Here is a 19,226-nt window from a genome sequence, read left to right on the forward strand (position 1 = left end):
GAGACTTAATAAGTACCAGCACTATTCTAAGCACTTCACAATTATTAGCTCATTTAAGTTTTTCATCATCTACATTTTACAGGTGAAGAAACTGGGGCATAGTGAGGTTAAGTAACATTGTCTAACATTACACAGTTCTTAAGATGCAGAGCTATGATTTGACCGCAGGCAGTCTGGGCCCAGGGTTCATGTTCTTAACCACTACTGTAAATTCTTGAAACCTGAAACAAGTCCTTTTGATCCTTACCTTAAAGGTGGGGCCAAACTCCTTAATCTTAACCCATAGCCTCAAGAATACAATATAGTATGGTTGTCCTTAAAAGGGAGATTCTGCCCTGTATTCCTCAGGAGACTCTCTCAGGAAGGGACTGCTAGAGCCCACTGGAGATGTGCCTCATTTTATATATTTTTGAACATGTAAAATAGTCAAATGTTGTTCAGCATCTACCATGCGTCAGACAATCAGTTAGGTGTTTTAACTCTTATATCTATCTGTAAAACGGGCATTATTATTTCCAGCTGTGAGGCTAAACAGCACACATATCAGTGTTGTCCAGCTATTGGAGGGTGGAATCCCAAATGTATGCCGGTTTGCCTAAACAGGAGGCCCAAGCTTTTGTGTGCCACACACATTGTTGTAAGCTAAATATTTAGGATACACTAGAGGTGATTATTTGAAGAAGTCCTATAGTCATTTCCTTGGTAAGGCACATTATCTACAAACCTTCTTGCAGGGATTTGAGTTAAAGGGCAAGGATTTTCTTGACTGCTTGCATGATGGAAGTTTATTTCATTACACATACATCACTTTACCCCATTTGACACCAGATAATGACATCGAAAATACCCTTAATACATTTTTTAGGTCACTCCATCCATTAAGCAGATAATGCCGCAAAGCAACGTCCCGGAGAGATACTTCAGTTTCCCCAAACGCCCAGGGTGTGGAGACTGGGATAGTGTAAGTTGCGCCCGAACTAAACAGGAGGGCTGTCCGAGAGACAGGAGGGCACGTTCCGCGAGGGTTAAGGGGCGGAGGCAGAGGATGGCAAGCGCGGGGCACCACCCTCCGGGGACCCGGCCCCGCGGGGTGTGGCGCGGACGCAGGGCCGCGCAGCCTGCGCATGCGCGCCCGGCCGGCGGTCACGCCCCCATAACCGCCGTGTTGGCGTTGCGTTACACGGTTACCCAGGTTCTCCGCCCCTCCTTCTCGCGGCGCTCGAGGGACCATGGCCGATCCTCGCGTGAGACAGATCAAGATCAAGACCGGCGTTGTGAAGCGGTAAGGAGCCGGGAGCGGCGCCCTGCACCTCCTCTTCGTCGCCTCATGGCGGCCCGCGAGGCCGAGCGGAGCGCAGGCCCGAGGCGGGCTCTTAACTCCAGGCCTCACCGGGGGCTCCGCAGCAGGCTGTGACTGGCAGGGACCCAGCGGGGCGCGCTGACTCCCGAGCCCGCGGGCCTGGCACGGCGCCTCCCGTGCCTCTTCGCTCACTAGCCGCTCGGATTCGCGGAGGGAGTCGGTGGTGGCCCGGTTTCTTGGCGCCCGCGGTGGGGAGGCGGTGGGCCGCGGCGTTGGGGGTGGGGGCGAGAGGGCGGGCCGGGCTCTGATCCGGTGTCTCCTGTGTGCGCGCGCCGGCGTCTCCTTGCTGAACTTGAGCCAGTGAGGCGGATCCCACAGGTGCTCTCAAATGGACGTGAAAGCAGGCTCTGAAGTTTAGGGGGATGCCGAGAATCCGGGCCTCGTCAAAAAAGAGACCGTAGTGGAGCCGTGTGTCCTATCATGGCTGGCATGACTGGCAGGCTTTGAGAACTGGGCCCGAACTTCTAGCACACTCAGCAAACTTATGTGGCCTCACTTTCTCCAGTCAGATTCCCCGAAACCCGCCCCAGAGGGCGAGAGATGCTGTTTAAATTACTTGTGAACCAGAAGTATCTGAGACAGGTCTCAATCAATTTAGAAAGTTTATTTTGCCAAGGACGGATGTTCCCATGACAGAACAGCCTCAGTAGATCCTGATGACATGTGCCCAAGGAGGGTGGGGCACAGCTTAGTTTAATACATATTAGGGAGACCTGAGACATTAGTCAACGTGTAAGGTGTACCTTGGTTCCCTCCAGAAAGGCAGGACAACTGGAAGGGTGGGGGGCTTCCAGGTCATACATAAGAGACGAATGGTTGCATTCTTTTGAGTCTTTGATCAGCCTTTCGCTTAGTACACAATTTACTTGTGAGAGAGGGGTGGAGGAATAGTCACTTATGCCTAAGTCCACCAAGTGAATCTGCGATTTTACTTACACAATAGGACACCGGAAGCAGTCAGATACCCATTTGTCTCATGGGTAGAGGGGTGACTTTGAGTTCTGCCCCTTGTCATATACCTGTGAAGATAAGCTGTCAATTTACATTGCCAGAGTGAAATCCAACAGAATTGTTTTAGGGAAAAGATCTTAATGGTCAGGGAGGTAAGTAGCTTTTAAAAAAATCTTTGTAGCTAATCTTATTCGGGAATAAATGAGAGGCAGGTTTGCCTGATGCAGTTCCCAGCTTGACTTTTCTCTTTGGCTTAGTGATTTGGGGGTCCTGAGATTTATTTTTGCTTTCACAAACTCACGGGTAGTTCAGTCCTGTGATTTGCTCTAATTCCTGTAAACCAAAAAAGTATCTGAGACAGATCTCAATCAGTTGAGAAGTTTATTTTGCCAAGGTTGAGGATATGCCTGTGACAGCCTCAGGAGGTCCTGATGACATGTGACCAGGTGATCAGGCTACAGCTTGGTTTTATACATTTTAGGGAGACATAAGACATCAATACATGTACGATGTACATTGCTTCGATCTGGAAAGGCAGAACAACCCAAAGGGGGTTGGAGGTGGGGGGGCCCAAGTTACAGGAGGTTTTCCAATTGGCAATTCGTTGAAAGAGTTTATCTTAAGACGTGGAATCAATACAAGGGAGTGTGTCTGAGTTAAGATAAAGGGGTTGTAGAGATCAAGGTTCTTATTAGGCAGATGATGCTTCCAGGTAGCAGGCTTCAGAGAGAATAGATTATAAATATTTCTCATCAGACTTAAAAAGGTCCCAGACTCCTAGGTAATTTTCCTGGATTAGGAAAAAGACCTGGACAGGGAAGGGGATTCTCTACAGAGTGTAGATTTTTCCCCAGAAGAGACAGCTTGGCAGGGCCAATTCAAAATATGTAACATATATATTTTAGGGTAAAATGCATGTATTTCTTTCAGATCCTGCTATCTGTCATATGATGCCATACTAGGGTAAGGCTGGAATTTGGTGTCTTATTGCTGCAAAAAGACTTCTCAAGTTCTGTTTTAATGTTAATGCTGGTCAGTTGTTCCTGAATTCCAAAGGGAGAAGTTATGATGAGACTTGTCCGACCCTCTCTTCCCATCATGGCCTGAATTAGTTTTTCAGGTTAACTTTAGAATGCCGTTGGTTGAGAGGAGGGGTCCATTCAGATGGTTGGGGAGCTTAGAATTTTATTTGTAGTTTACATTCCTGACTGCTGGTAGACACTTCAGTGTTCATTAGAACTTTATTGTTGAGACCCAAGAAGAGCAAACTGTTTTTGATGAAGTATTCCGGGAGAAAAGATAAACAGCCTTCTGAAGAAGCAAGTTATTTTGTGGTAGCACTGTCTACTAAAGAAACCAACTGACTTCTTCCTGTTTGCCCACCTTTCCATTGTTTATTGATAGTTCCACCAGAGGAAGGACAAGGCAAAAGGGAGAATAAATTCACTTTTAAGATAATGCTTCTGAGTTTTAGCACAACATCCCACTGTACTTCCCTGGAAGCTTTATTGCTAAGGCATAAGGAGACTATGTGAGTAGGAGTTAAATGCACAGCTGTTTCTGAAGTAATACTGCTTGGGTTCAGATCTTTATTCTGCCCTTTATTGTATGTTGTGGAATATATTACATTATACTATACTTCTTTTACCTTATTTGTAAAATAGAGCAAGTACCCAACTTACGCATTTGTCGCAAGAACTGCCTGCTATGCTGTTTAACACAGTATGTGGCAAATAGCAAGTGGCTAGTAAATGTTAATAATACTGTTTGTATTTCCATTTTACAGATGAGAAACTGAGGTTTATCAATAACAGGCGTCATACGTGATTAGGTTAAAAAAAAAAAAAAGAGAAACAGGTTTAATGAAGTTAAAAAAAGAAAAACAACTTTCCTAAAGTCACACTGCTAGTTAGTGGCAATGCAAGGAAAAGCACTAAGGTTTTGAGTCTACAACTTTCTCCTTTAAGCTACAGTGCTCCCATAAAGAGTATTTTAAAAAATTTGTAATAGGAAGAGAATTGAGATGTATACTTGAAAATATAAATAATCCACACTATCCCTCAGCCCAGAGTTCTCTTGTTCACTTTTACCAGACTTCCTTGGGTTATGCCATTTTAGTCACTGCATTTGGCAGAACTATCAGGGTATGTTGCAGAGAGTGCTGTAGAGCGAATGAGAAATGACTTCTAATGATAGTTTCCCATTCATTTACTTATTTGACCTTGACATTTCTCGTTCTGATGATCTATACTGGTTTATAAGTTACTTCAAGTAGTTATATGCTTACAATACATATTCTAGAGAAAATACTTATTGAGATTATAAACTAAGTTTTTGACGTAAGTTCTCAAGTGCTTATATAAACTGCTTAGAAATAAATTTATCATTTAATGAATTCTGTTCATAATTTACTATTATCTCAAATTGTTTATAAATGAATGGAAATGTCTCCCATACATTTTTAAATGACTTTTCTGTTGACATTTTGGGGTATAGCTTCCCCCTTATATATTAAAATGCAATTTAAAGAAACCCCTAAACTTCCTGTTTTAGCTGTTTATTACCTACATTTGTCTTGGTATATCACCATCTAACTTCATAAATATTGCCCCCTCCTGTTTCTTGTTATTTTCACCTGAAAATTATTTTACTATGACTGTTTCCATCTTCTGCCTTAGTATCCAATTTTTATTTTTTATTTTATTATTTATTTATTTTATTTTACTTTAAGTTCTGGGATACATGTGCTGAATGTGCAGGTTTGTTATGTAGGTATACATGTGCCATGGTGGTTTACTACACCTATCGACTCATCATCTAGGTTTTAAGCCCTGCATCCTATTTTTAAAAATCTACATTTTACCTCAGCAAAGAAAAAAATTGATGAGGCAGCAGTGGCAACATATTAATAATTGTTGGGGCTGAATGATCATGACACTTCATTATATTCTTCTGTACATAAGTTTAACATTTTTCATGATAAAAGGGTTTAAAAGGTATGCTTTTTTCCTCCTGTCTCCAAAATTAGTTTCAAATATTTCTTAATTTCATGATTCAGACATGTTCTTGGTTTTGTGAAAGGGATTCTGTTCATTTTTTTTTTTAAATCAATAGTTTTAAAAAGCTATTCTTGACACAGTTTTAAATCTGTTCTTGATACTCTTTTTCTGGTTAGATGTTCATTTTCCTATAGCCTCATTTATCTTTGGAAGTCACAGCCTTTATTTGGAAGAAGAGGTTTAAAGTCATTGTTCATGCCCCCAGTTATTTCCGTTTTCCCTCTAGAAATTGAGAGCAACTAGAAATTATATTCCAGGTATTTGTCCTAGAGTTCAGTTTGGGTAGGCTATACTAGGAAGGGTGGATTAATTTAGTTTCTAATTAGATCTGTTTGAACACTTCAAGTAACTCAAAAGTTTCTGATAGTGGGTCTTACAAAGAAATGCGGACGGTTGGGTTGAATATTAGGGGAATATGGAGGCAGGCAATAAGTAGATGATGGTATTTGATTGGCATCAAGGAGACCCAGCCATGAGTGGAAGATGGCCATTTCACATGTTGGCAAAATGGCAAGGGTGACCTAATGGATAGCAGCCCACATTATTAGAAAGTAGAAACAAGTTTCAGGGGCAGTAATTTTTAGGCCCTAGGAAAATAGGCAGCAGGTTTACAGTGAGTATCCTGTTTCTAGAGAAACTTTGTTACTTTGTACAGTAAAAGACAAAGCATTTGATATCTGGGAAGTGAGCTTCAAGGGAGAGAGATTAGATTAGTAGGAATAAAAAAAGTCTAGATATTAGGAATGACTTAGAAGGTAGGAGTTGGACAGAATGAGGCTGACTTGGTCCCAAGCCTCCAACTCTGAGGGCTCCTTAAATGTCTTCCTCCCAGCAATAAGATTTTAATAGTATTATTGTTATTTTTAATTGACACATACTTATACATATTTTCAGGGTACCCTGTGTATTTTGATACATGTATACAATGTGGAGGATTGCTTTTTTTTTTTTTTTTGAGAACTAATTCTTGCTGTGAAACTAGAGAAATGTGTATACTAGAGGCTAAGATAGGTTATTAAAAAAAATTTTTTTTGAGACACTCTTGCTATGTAGCCCAGGCTGGAGTGCAGTGGTATGATCTCAGCTCACTGGGTTCAAGCAATTCTCCGTGCCTCAGCCTCCCAAGTGGCTGAGATTACAGGTGCCCGCCACCATGCCTGGCTAATTTTTGTATTTTTTAGTAGAGATGGGCTTTAATCATGTTGGCCAGGCTGGTCTTGAGCTCCTTACCTCAGGTGATCCACCTGCCTCAGCCTCCCAAAGTGCTGGGATTACAGGAGTGTGCCACTGAGCCTGGCCCTAGCTGGGTTATTATGCTAAGTTTCTTTGAGCAGCAGCCTTTTTCACATGTGACTCACTGATAGTGGGTATTGGTTGGCAGGTTTGGGTCTGGCTGGCCCTTTTTTTTTTTTTAAAGATTTGGATCTATGTTTCCAGCAGATTGCTGGATTTATTGATATCTGTGACAGGGTCACAATGAATCTGGCAGCCCTAGCAGAGTGTTACCAAATAATACTCAATTTTTTTCCCCCAGCACAGAACTGTGAACACTCTGGGTTTTTATTTGGTGCGGGGGGGGGGGGGGGGGGCGGTGCAGTGCTGGTGGAATATCTGAGTGGTGTCAATTATCCTAGTTTGCCTGAGACTGAGGGGTTTCCCAGGATGTAGAGAACATTTCACTGCTAAAACTGGGAACGTCCCAGGCAAACCAGAATGATTGGTCATCTCTTCTGTAACTAGCTAACATAGCTCTGTTTTGTGTGTTCTGTGATTTATTTGGAGGCTGTTTGCAGATAGTACAACTGTGAGTTATATGTTGTACCTCAATTTAAAACTTAAGTGCATGGTGTAAATATGAATCCTTAACAGAGTAGCTTTTTTTTCCTGTATTTAAATTATTAATGATGTAGAAAATAATTTTCACTAAAGTAGGAGAAAATACAGAATTGATATTTTCTAAATGTGGTATTTCAGCTAAGTGACTTATATATCTACCAAAAGTTTCCAAGTGGGATTTGTGTTTATAAAATACAATTTTTATTAGGTTTGTGGTAAATTCAAGAAATTCTTCTAAAGTAAAAAATACTGTTAATCATTTTACATAAAAGGTTACTTAACTTTAAAGCTAACTAATTTTCAATAAAGCTTGTTAAACTAACTCACTGGTGAGTGAATTAATTGATTAAAAATATTTTCTTAAATTTATCTTTTTATAACCATTTTCGATTGGTAATGGCTTAAAATCCAGTGTGAACAAAGAATGTTAGGGCATTGGAAATAGCACTGACATTGGCCCATAGTTTTCCTCTGATTAAATGAAAGTGACACCGGTAGATTAGAATGAGACTAGGACAATTCACACTGCAATTGTGTTAGTTTAACTTTAACAATCTTTTAACACTCTTGTTTAAATGTAGCTGACATACCATAATTACAAATCTACAAGCCTTGATTATAGAATTTTACATCATGAACCTGTGGGGAAATTGTATTGATTTTTTTTTTTTTTAATAAAGCAAGCATTGTTCCCAAACTGTGGCATCTTCCCAAGTTTGTTTATATCTACATCTCTCATATACAACTGTGTATGGTACATATGCTATGTATAGCAGGTATGAAGACAACATAAAAGGTACGTAAAATATCTACGTTATTAGTTCAATATATATTATACTGATATAAAAAGTGAATAATGCAAATGACACATATACTTAAGTAGACATAAAGTTTCCCCCCATTAGTTTTTGCTGTTTAGATACTTCTTATATTTAAAGCAATGGCGCATAGAAGTATGGTGGAAAGTATCTGGGAGAGGTTTAAGAACATAGTCCTGTAATTTATTCCTGTAAGCTTTGCTAGCTTTGTTTTCTTTTCTCCTCTTCTGCACTGTACTACCCCATTGCTAAGTTCAACCAGAATGGCTACCTTCCTCCTTTGAAATTTAGCTAGTTCCTTTAGGAATTTCTGTAATGTATTCAGTTCTCCAAAGTGGTGTTCAGAGGCCATGTCAAAATGGATTGCAGGTCAGCTCTTCACCACATTCTGCCAACTACTCGGCAAGTAGTTACTCTTAGGAGCAATATAGCAGGCAACCAGATGTTTCTTCAAGCTGGAAAGGGAGAAGGCTAAGGCCACTCATCACCACAGTTTTCTCAACACAAGATATTTTATTCTCCAGGTTGAATGTGGAAATGAAAGTTTTTTTGCCCTGTATGTGTATGGGTGTTTTGTTTTTTCATTACATTTTTTTTTGTTTTGTTGGAAATTTTGAAAATCTGTAGTAAGCAAGGTTGGAAAATTTTATTAATAATGGCAATCTAAAACTCTTAGTAAACACTTAGATGTATGATGTCTATTCCAGTATTCTATATTCAGTAATATATTTATAAAAGAGTATAATAATTTTGTATTGTGATGCTGATATGTCCAAATACAACTGATTTTTTTTTTCTTAATAACTTGTCATAGGTTTAACTGATCCAAAGATCACTTATTTAGCAGCCTCACTCAGAACCTACATCTTACTGTCTTTGAATCATCTGGTATGGTGTTGGCACATAATACTTAGTAATAAGTCTTTGCAATGAACAGATGAAAAACTGAAACATTCCTTTATAAGGATTTTGAACCTGATCTGATAAGCAGTAGAGAGCCACTGAATCAATTACTATATTACAGTGTAATAGTTACTATAGTTGTTTATTCTTGCAGTGAGAGTTAAACAGAGATGGACTCCCAGGCTCCACTTACTACACATTATTACATATGTGACCCTTGGAAAGTTACTTAGCCTTTAAAAGCCCCAGGATTCTTAGCTGGAACATGGGGTTAATGAGAATATCTTTTTTTTTTTTTTTTTTTTTTTTTTAGGAGAATTAAATAAGATAGTCATGTAACGCACTTAGCCCAGATGCCTGATATATAGTAAATGTTCAATAAATGCTAACTGCTCTCATTATTAACACCTATCTTCGTTCATTTGCGCGCTATGAAAGCACCTGAGACTGGGTGATTTATAAATAATAGATTTTTATTGCTTATAGTTCCAGAGACTGGGAAGTCCAAGATGAAGAGGCCGACAAATATCTGGTGAGGGCCTGGTCTCTTGCTTCCAGGATGGTACCCTGAACACCATGTCTTCACGTGACAGAAGGGAATAAAAGGGCCTAAGGCTGTGTGAAGCCTCTTTTATAAGGGCCTTACCCCCATTCACAAGAGAGGAGACCTCATTACCTAATTACCTTCTAAAGGCCTCATCTGTTAACACTGTTGCATTAGAAATAAAGTTTCAGTGTGAATTTTGGAGGGATACAAACATTCAAACCATAGCAGCAGCATCTTTATTACTTTTCTGTAGATTATCAACAATGTGAGTAAGGACTTAAGGATGAATGGTTACAGATCCCCAGAAGAGACTCTGGAACTTGCTTTCTTTAAATTGTGATAAAAGCTTGTATTTTAGTTGCTTGTTCTGGTCGCTGATTGTGGAGGGAGAAGGGAAGAGTATGAACCAGTGTTTTTGGATAATTTCTAAGACTTTGTAATGATCATCCTTTGGTGATCATTGCTGAGCCAGTGATTCCCTAACCCCAAGCCCCAGCAAAAAAAAAAAAAAAAAAAAAAAAATCGTCGATTTCTGTTAATTATCTTGTATTTTAAACAGCTTAAAAAACACTGTATCTATATCATTAGCACAATATGGCAAGGCTAGTTTTGCTCTTTTATTGCACTGTCAGTAAGTTTATTGTAGGGAAGAGTAGTCAAGTGAGTTCTGGAGAACCCTAATTTCAAAATCTATAAATGATTCACACAGTGATTAGAAGATTTTTTTTTTTTTTTTTTAAAGACAGGGTTTCACCATGTAAGCAAGGTTGGTTTTGAACTCCCGACCTCAGGTGATCCACCTGCCTCAGCCTCCCAAAGTGCTGAGATTACAGGTGTGAGCCACCACGCCCGGCTGAAGATATTCTTACAATTCTAGTGCTAGATTATAGATATTTCCAAATTTTCCTTAATGTTTTTTAACTGAGTTCTTTGTTTGTAGTTGTTGAGATCCTTTCACTTCCACAAATATGTTATGGAGTTCTGTGTGTATTTGCATGTGTGTGTTCTAAATCAGGATTTATTTGTCTGTAAACGATATTGGAGCAAATAGGTATCAACTTTTTCATTAAATGTTCCTCGGCTTCTGAATAATATTGATGTCATGATTTTAATATAATATCTGTTGCCTGAAATACCTTTGTCTACTGAAGTGTGTTTGAACTTAGATTACTAGTATAGTGTTAAAAAATTTTGATCTCCAAATCTAGAATGTTAAGTTCTGAAGACACTGAATTATATCAAAGTATACAAAGATTTTCTTAAGGCCAAACAGTTCTTCACATCTTTTCAGGACCAAAGGGATGGTGTCTAATATATGATTACTTTTCACAGAATTGTTTTTCACCAAATAAACACTTAGTAGATATTTGTTAATTGAGTTAAGGACTGGAGGAAACCAGAAAAGAGTTTATGAGGGTGAACACATCAAGAGACTAGAAATAAAAGTTTACTTTATAAATAAAAGTGACTTAGAAATGGAGAAAGAAAAGAGAAGCAACTGTTGTTAAGTAATAACTACCCTCAGACAATTAGACATTTTTCAGGGTAGTATTTTTATTTTATTAGAGATATGAAACTCTATCAAGGATTTGTTGAAAAGCAACAATTTTACATTTTTTAAACTGGGAAGAGACAAGTCTATTTATGGAAAAATTTTATATTTTTACAGTTCTATCAAAAAAGATTTTGTAGTTTACCTAGAATTAACTAGAATAGACTTTTTCATTCTAGTTTAATAGAGGGGTGTGTGTTTGTGTGTTTAACTGCCTTCTAAGTTACATAATGGGCATAAATGAACTAATCCATCCCAGCTTATTATGATTATTTCTTTGAAACTTAAGAAAAATAGTAGGGAGATAGGTAGGTTGAAATCTCATGGGCAGTAGGTGATATTTTCAGGGATACAAAATAGCAAAGGTTTGGTCCCAGTCCTTAAGGACTTTGTACGTTGTTAAGTTATACAGTATACATGTATATTAAGATTTATTCCTAGAACTCAAGTATGAATGTACTAATGTATTTTTTTATTTTCATTTTAATGGATGTTTAGTTTAGCATTCTTTTTTTCTTTTTTTTTTTTTTGGGGGGGGGCCCTAGTTTTTCACTTGTACAAATGTTGCTGCAATGTACATTGTTATGTATGGCCCCTAGAACACATATGTAATGGTTAGCCTAAGGCAGAACTTTTCAAAGGGTAGGCCCAGAATGGATTTCAGGTGTGTGGGAGTGTAGCTCTTCTCAGCTATAGTAGGTGTGGCCAAGAACAGCCATGAGATATATGGGGGAAGAGTCATTGAGACAGAAGAAACAGCAAATTCAGAGACTTGAAAAAGTGAGTAAGATTGGCCTGTTTGAGGAGCAGCAACCAGTGAAGGAGAGGAAGAGGGGTAGGAGATTCAGAAAAGTAAGAGGGAGAGGGTACAGATCTTAGAAGGACTTTGTATAAGGACTTGGGCTTCAGATATCACCAACTCTATAGAGTTTCCGGGCTGTGTCCAAAGTTAGTGCTCCCTTTTCTGTGTTCCCAGAGAACTTTGTAGTTTTCACTATGATAGTACTAAAAATACATTACGCTATTTGTTCTATTTACTAGGCTGGTAGCTTCCAAAGTATGGCCTAGGAACCCCTTGGGGTCCCTAACACCCATTCAAGGGTTCTGCAAAGTAGAAAGTATTTTTATTGTAACTAAGACATTATTTGCCTTTTTAACTTTCATTTGCTCACAATTGTACAGTGGAGTTTTTCAGGGGCTATGTGATGTTTGATACTGCAACAGATTCAATGTAGAAGCAGATAAGAGAATCTAGCTGCTTTTATTCCAGATATAAAGGTTTGCAAAAATGTAAAATAATACCCTTTTTCTAGTTTTTGTTTGGCAAAATGAGATTATTTTTCATAAAATAGGTTATTTTTGCTAACATTATAGTACATTTATTTTATTTTTAAGTAAATTAAATATATTTAAAGTTTTTCTAACTTTAAAAATATTTTTAAAATTTCTGTTTTAATTTCTAATACAGTGAATATTAATAGAGATAATTCATGTAAACAGAGCTCCTTGGGATCCTCAGTAATTTTTTTTTCCAGACAGGGATCTTACTCTATTGCCTAGGCTGGATTGCAGTGGCACGATTATGGCTCACTGCAGCCTCAATGTAGGCTCAAGTGATTCTCCCACCTCAGCCTCCCAAGTAGCTGGGAACACCAGAGTGTGCCACCACACTGGGCTAATTTTTAAAAATTATTTGTAGAGATGAAGTCTTATTATGTTGCTCAGGCTGGTTTTGAGCTCCTGGACTCAAGCCACCCTCCTGCCTTCGCCTCTCAAAGTGCTGGGATTACAGGTGCAAGCCATCATGCGCAGCCAATCTTCAGTAATTTTAAAGGTGTTTTGAGATCAATAGTTTGAGGCTGGGCATGGTGGTTCACACCTGTAATCCCAGCACTTTGGGGAGGCTGAGGCGGGCAAATCACTTGTGGTCAGGAGTTTGAGACCAGCCTGGCCAACATGGTGAAACTCCATCCTTACAAAAATTACAAAAATTAGCTAGGCATGGTGACAGGCCCCTGTAGCCCTAGTTACTCAGGAGGTGGAGGCAAGAGAATTGCTTGAACCCAGGAGGCAGAGGTTGCAACAAGCTGGGATCATGCCACTGCACTCCAGCCTGGGCAACAGAGCAAGACTAGTCTCAAAAAAAGAAGAAAAAAAAAGTTTGAGAACCATTGCATTAGAACAATAATTTGCAAACTTTATTATGTAAAAGAATTGACCTGGGTACTTTTTGAAGACACACCCAGGGCAATCCTGATGATTCAAATTCTGTAAGTCTAGGGCAAGATCCAGGGATTTGTACATTTTACAAGTCCTTGTGTAATTCTTTTCTTATTTTTTGCTAACTACATTTTCAGAAGCACCATGAAATTCTGTGAGCTCCTGGACAAGATTGTTTTTTGAGGCGGAGTCACACTCTGTCGCCCAGGCTGGAGTGCAGTGGCATGATCTCAGCTCAATGCAACCTCCGCCTTCCAAGCAGTTCTCCCACCTCAGCCTCCCAAGTAGCTGGGATTACAGGTGCCCGCCACCATGCCCAGCTACAGAGAGAGAGAGAGAGAGAGAGAGAGAGAGAGAGAGAGAGTGTGTGTGTGTGTGTGTGTGTGTGTGTGTGTGTATTTTTTTTTTTTTTTGAGACAGAGTCTCACTCTGTCACCCAGGCTGGAGTGCAGCAGTGCAATCTTGGCCCGCTGCAACCTCGGCCTCCCAGGTTCAAGCAATTCTCCTTCCTCAGCCTCCTGAGTAGCTGGGATTACAGGCATGCACCACCGTGTTCAGCTAACTTTTGTATTTTTAGAGAGACGGGGTTTCACGATGTTGGTCCTGCTGGTCTCAAACTCCTGACCTCATGATCCACACGCCTTGGCCTCCCAAAGTGCTGGGTTTACAGGGGTGAGCCACCATGCCTGGCCAAGATTGTTTTATTCATGTTTGAACTTTTAGCATACTGTCTAGTGTATAGTAGGTGCTTAACATTGCCAAATGACTGGATGGAGATTGACGGTAGAGTCCAGATTCAGATCACATCAAATAAGATGTTTTCTTGGTTGACTGGCAGTGACTTTCGGGTTATGTGGAAAAAAGGGACGGAGAGTTTTTTGTTGTTTTCGGTTAATTCTAACAGAAGATAAGAAATCACTGTAATACTCTATATTTATTGGTGAATAAAATGTTTTACATACATATTTTATCATTTGCTGAGATTTAACCCTTCAAGTACTAAAACTATTTTTAAAGATACTTTTAGGAAAAAATTTCTCCAAATATACACTTGCTTCATCGAATTACACTGAACTTTCCTGTAAATTAGTTTTTTTTCTGAATATTGCTATCGACTTTTAAAGATGGGTTAACAGAGTTAAAAATAAAGATGGGAGATTTAAGATGTGCTGTAAGCAATGAATCCAAGTTAGTTATCCCAACAATATTTTCTTTCTTTGGATACTGGTTGTATATAATTGAATTAATCTCAATCCTTGGTTTATGCCACATACTCATTATTGGTCGGTACACAGCCCTCATTTGTTTGCTGTATGCCTGTGTTTATTACTTTCAAATAATGTATTAATAACATAAGCCCATTGCCTAATACAAGAAGTAAAACAGTGATAATAACCTCTAATTTTGTGCTAGTCCCTCTACCTATGTGACTACCATTTTTAATCTTGTGTTTATTATTACCTTTTAAAAATAGTTTTATTATTTGTGTATTGCTAAAACATGTATTGTTCAGTTTTAGTTATTCTTTACTTTGTAAGAAGGACATTTTCTGGGACATACCGTTTTTCACCTTATGTTGGTAGGATTCAACCCTATATTTTTGCTCTTAGGTGGTGTACATTTCTTTTGATTGTTGTGTAATATTCCATTGTTAGATAATACCACAGTTTATCCATTCCTCTTACTGATGAGCATTTGAATTGTTTCGCTTATTAACTGTGTCTCTATGTACATTCTTGTTCATGTCTCTAGTAATTACGTCTGAGGATTTTTCTTGGGTATATACCCAGGAATGAAATTGTTTGGTCATAAGTATGTGAATATTCCACTTGTAAGATGCATGTCTTAGTTCAAGTTGCCCTAACCACATACCATAGACTGGGTGGTTTATAAATGACAGAATTTATTTCTCAGAGTTCTGGAGGCTGAAAGTCTGAGACTAGGGTGCTAGCATGGTCATATTCTGGTGAGAGCTCTCTATGGGTTGAGGACTGTTGTCTTATTGTATCCTCAAGCGGTGGAAGGAGATATAGAGAGCTCTCTGAGGTCTCTTTTATGAGGGTATTAATCCCATTCATGAGGGCTCCACCCTCATGACTTCATTATTTCCCAAAGACCCCATTTCCTAATACCATTACATTGAGCGTTAAGATATATGAACTGGGGTGTGGAGATTGGGAGTAAGGGATGGGCACACTTTTAGTCACTTGCAGTGCCAAACTTCCAAAGGGAAGTTGTACCATTTTATGTTCCCAACTACATTAAGTGAGAGTTCCTTTCATTGATCCACATCCTCCCCAATGCTTGATGGACTTCTTAATTTTACTCCATTATACTGTTTTTGTTTAGTTTTCGTTTTGGAAAAAATTTTTTTGCTTATCTTTCTAAACAAGCATCTAAAATATAAAGAGTAAAAGGAAAAAAAAGAGGATGTGAGGCTCCATGCCCGCACTCACTCACGTAATCATCTTCTGCCTTGTATAGAATGATGTCTGTATATACCTTAGGCAACCCAGAGTTTTAGCCTGGTGGAGAGGGGAGTCTTTCAACCCTACCTGTTTCCAGGACTGTGCACTTATTGAAGGGTGTCTGGAGAGTGAGAGGAGGCCTATAGATGGTGGTTTGTATACTGGGCCCTGAAAACCCTCCTGGTGCTCTGTTTTTCAGGAGCTGAAGCTAAAGAATGCTAATAATAATACTTTTGAAGTGATTATTTTCATTATTGTTAATTATGACTTAACGGTACCTTGAGTTTGGCATAGCATTTCGAAAGAGATTGAATTATTTATTGATAATGTTTAATTTTTAACCCAATATCATGTGGTTTATAATTGTCAATGCCATAGATTTAAAAATCTGTCAGATTATACCCTTAATCTTCTCTGCTTGTCCCCAGTGCCACTACCACAGTTAAAAAGTACTATTTTCTTAAAAGAGAAAATAGACCTTAAAATTGATATTTTAATTTTCTACATATTAATCTTTTTAAACTATGCTAGTGTTTTTAGTATTACATTAAGTAGATGTGGTCTCAGGAGACAACTTTGTCTTTGTTTAATAAATAGGATAATTCTAATATATTTATTTTAAATGGGCAATATGGCATATAGTATTTGGTGATGTCTGTCTTCATTGCAAACATCTAGTGAACACTCTAGCTACTTCCTCAGTAATTTTTCTTTTCTTGATAACTATGTTTTCATTCTAGTCTCTACTGTCCTTCCCTATATGCACATAGCCTGTGTTCTTTGAAAGAAACTGCCTCACCTATAGCAGCTTTAGTGGGGGGGCCTATCAGACTTTAAGGCATTCATTTTTCCTGGCCACAGAAACAGATTCTTCTTGGTCATGTGATTTGGGCTGATCTAAACAGGGTAAATTAGTTTAAAGTAAGGAAGATTTTTTGTTTTGTTTTTTTAAACAAATGAAAAATCTTTTGGGTCTACTTTTGTATCCATGTCTGTTAAATCCGTATGTTTATATTTGCCAGGAGAAAGTGAAATTTTACTATTAAACTGTATGAAAGAGCTCTAATCAATTGAATTAAAGAAAAGTAAGAGCTTATCAGTCTGATAGAAGCTATCTCACATGCTTTTTAATTTACATGACTTTGGTAATCTTTGGTAAGATTAATTTGGTAAATTAAATCTCAAAATTCTCTTTAATAGTTTAAAATCTTAAAGCCATGTTATGTTAAATTAAAACCTCATTTTTGTTTTTTTTCTCCCACTGGGAAGGTAGAGCTAGTGGGGGAGTTAGTGGTTACTGGGAGTAAGATAGCAGGAGTGTAAAATGTGTCTTTGGTGAAGTTTATAAAACACGAAGATGTAGATTTTGCTAAAGAAAATGTAGTTTTTTTAAGAGTTACTTTAAAATAAAGAAAAAATTAGGCTAGGCGCGGTGGTTCATGCCTGTAATCCCAGCACTTTGGGAGGCCGAGGTGGGCGGATCACTTGAGATCAGGAGTTAAAGACCAGCCTGGCCAATATGGTGAAACCCCATCTCTATTAAAAATAAGCCGGGCATGGTGGCATGTGCCTGTAATCCCAACTACTTTGGAGTCTGAGGCAAGAAGATTATTTGAACCTGGGAGGCAGAGGTAACAGTGAGCCGAGATGGTGCCACTGCACTCTAGCCTGCGTGAGAGAGCAAGATTCCGTCTCAAAAAAAGGAAAAGAAAAAGAAAGAAAGAAAAAACTATACAGATAAAACTAAATGGATAAAAAGAAAAGTCTAAGCCAGGGCAACAAAAGTTACCTCTGAGACCTGTGGTTACTCAGAAGATAGTTAATGTGGGGGAAGGGCAAAACCAAGTAACTATTAAACCATAGGGTATAATGTAAACAAATTGTTCCATTTTGTAGGCTGGTATCATCAGGTTCCTGAGAAACCTTTACTATAATGGATTGTAAAAATAAATAACCATTTTAAGGACAAATTTCTTAATTTTAAATGCTGCGAAATGAAAGAGATTGTTTGGGTTGATGCAGGACCCACAGCAATTAAACAATTGCTGATCGTTATATGTGATCCAAATGCACAGGAGGTTATTCCTGTAACCAGCCTAGTGGACCAGATAAACTCCACTGTAAGATCTGTTTACCCTGAGAAAGGGACTGCCCAACTGTAGCGGAGCACCCCAGATGAACCAGTTGATATGCTTCATATGCAAACCATGTGGGGCTGGCTTTATGATGACCAGGATACTCTCCCACCGAATATGCCTGTTACTCAGGTCATGGTAAATTTGAGGGTATAGGGGACCCCTGTTTACATGGGCATCCCTCTCACAGAATCATACAGCTGTTACAGAAGGCTTATTAAATTTACCGTCCCTCATGGGTCATACAGATGCTTAATAAAACACTGGGGTAATTAACAACAACAACAGAAATGAAAAACAAGAAAATGGAGTCAAAGGACTCACCCCAGAAGGGTGATAGAAACGTTTGGATGGTTATTCACTATTTGCTCCAGATTCGAAAATTAAAACAACAAAAACAACAACAAAAAAAACCGGCAAAGTTTATGATGAGAAAGATGACATTTCCTGGGGAAATGTTGAGGCAAATAAGATAAAGATTCACCAAAAGGTCTGAGTCCCTTGGTCCAACCCCCTGCTGGGGACTCAGATCCTTTTGATACAGGATCTTGCCACCTGGAGAATTTTCATAAGTGGGGAGCCTCTTTGTTCCTCTAGGACTGCCTCACCGGATGAAGAGCTGCTGAATTCTACAGTGCTTGATAGACAGCTCCTGACTAACAGGAGTTGTTTGGCTTGTGGTTAGTAATTCCAAAGTGAACAAGTGATATCTTGTTTGAAAGCCCTGCTCTAGTTAAAGAAGAGTCAAGCAAATCTTTTTCTTTTGAGTTATTTATAATTTAGAGCAATTGAGTGAAGTGTGTTTTTGTGAGCAAATATACTTTTCTTTGAGTTCTCCAAAATTCGGAAACTATTTGTAAAGTTTTCTGATTTTATGACAAATAGTTATTTGCATAAGTTTAGTAAGCCTTTTAAAACAGGACAAATGGATACACTGGTTATTTTGCCAAGGATTTAACTAGATTTACATGTTTTTAGGTAAAGTTCCAGCAAAGTCAACTTATTAGGAGCCTGTATGACCAATCAGTTCTTGCTGCACTTTATGTGAGTAATCAGACCAAGCATAATAAACCTAAAACAAACTTTGCATACAAGTTGGTCTTACCGTGACTTCTCTTCAGTAGGAAAGGAGGGCTAGAGAGAGATAGAGAAATTGTTTCAAAGGAAAAGTGTAATACTCAATACTAGATTTCAGACTCTACTTGGTTTTTGAGTGCAGATTGAATCATGAATTATTTCTTGGCTACAGTAATCCTCTAGAAAGTACCAGATTATACTTTTTCTTCATATTTTTAGTTGGTGCCCTAATGGAATAGGTTCCTTTTTCTGTTCTGACACACATATACTCTTTTGATTGTCAGAATATCGTGACTTATC

The 19,226-nt window shown here is 38.6% G+C and overlaps 1 protein-coding gene across 6 annotated transcripts in view; it reads left to right on the forward strand.

The window, feature by feature from the left end:
• The first annotated feature begins 878 nt into the window (after positions 1 to 878).
• TBCA (tubulin folding cofactor A) overlaps positions 879 to 19,226 on the forward strand; it is a 67,517-nt gene continuing 49,169 nt past the window's right edge. For 4 of the 6 annotated variants that reach the window (XR_004268958.1, XM_032277662.1, XM_032277682.1 and 1 more), the window contains exon 1: positions 879 to 1,282. Coding sequence is in view for 5 of the 6 variants with exons in the window: in XM_032277662.1 (XP_032133553.1) it covers positions 890 to 1,282 (393 nt within the window). In the remaining variant the exon portion in view is untranslated. Of the gene's footprint in view, positions 1,283 to 3,241; positions 5,922 to 19,226 lie in introns of those variants that run through there. The other 2 variants (XM_032277676.1, XM_032277688.1) reach the window with 2 other exon arrangements.

The sequence above is a fragment of the Sapajus apella genome, unplaced genomic scaffold, assembly GCF_009761245.1.
Source record: "Sapajus apella isolate SASKATOON/1434 unplaced genomic scaffold, GSC_monkey_1.0 scaffold1, whole genome shotgun sequence".
NCBI lineage: Eukaryota > Metazoa > Chordata > Mammalia > Primates > Cebidae > Sapajus > Sapajus apella.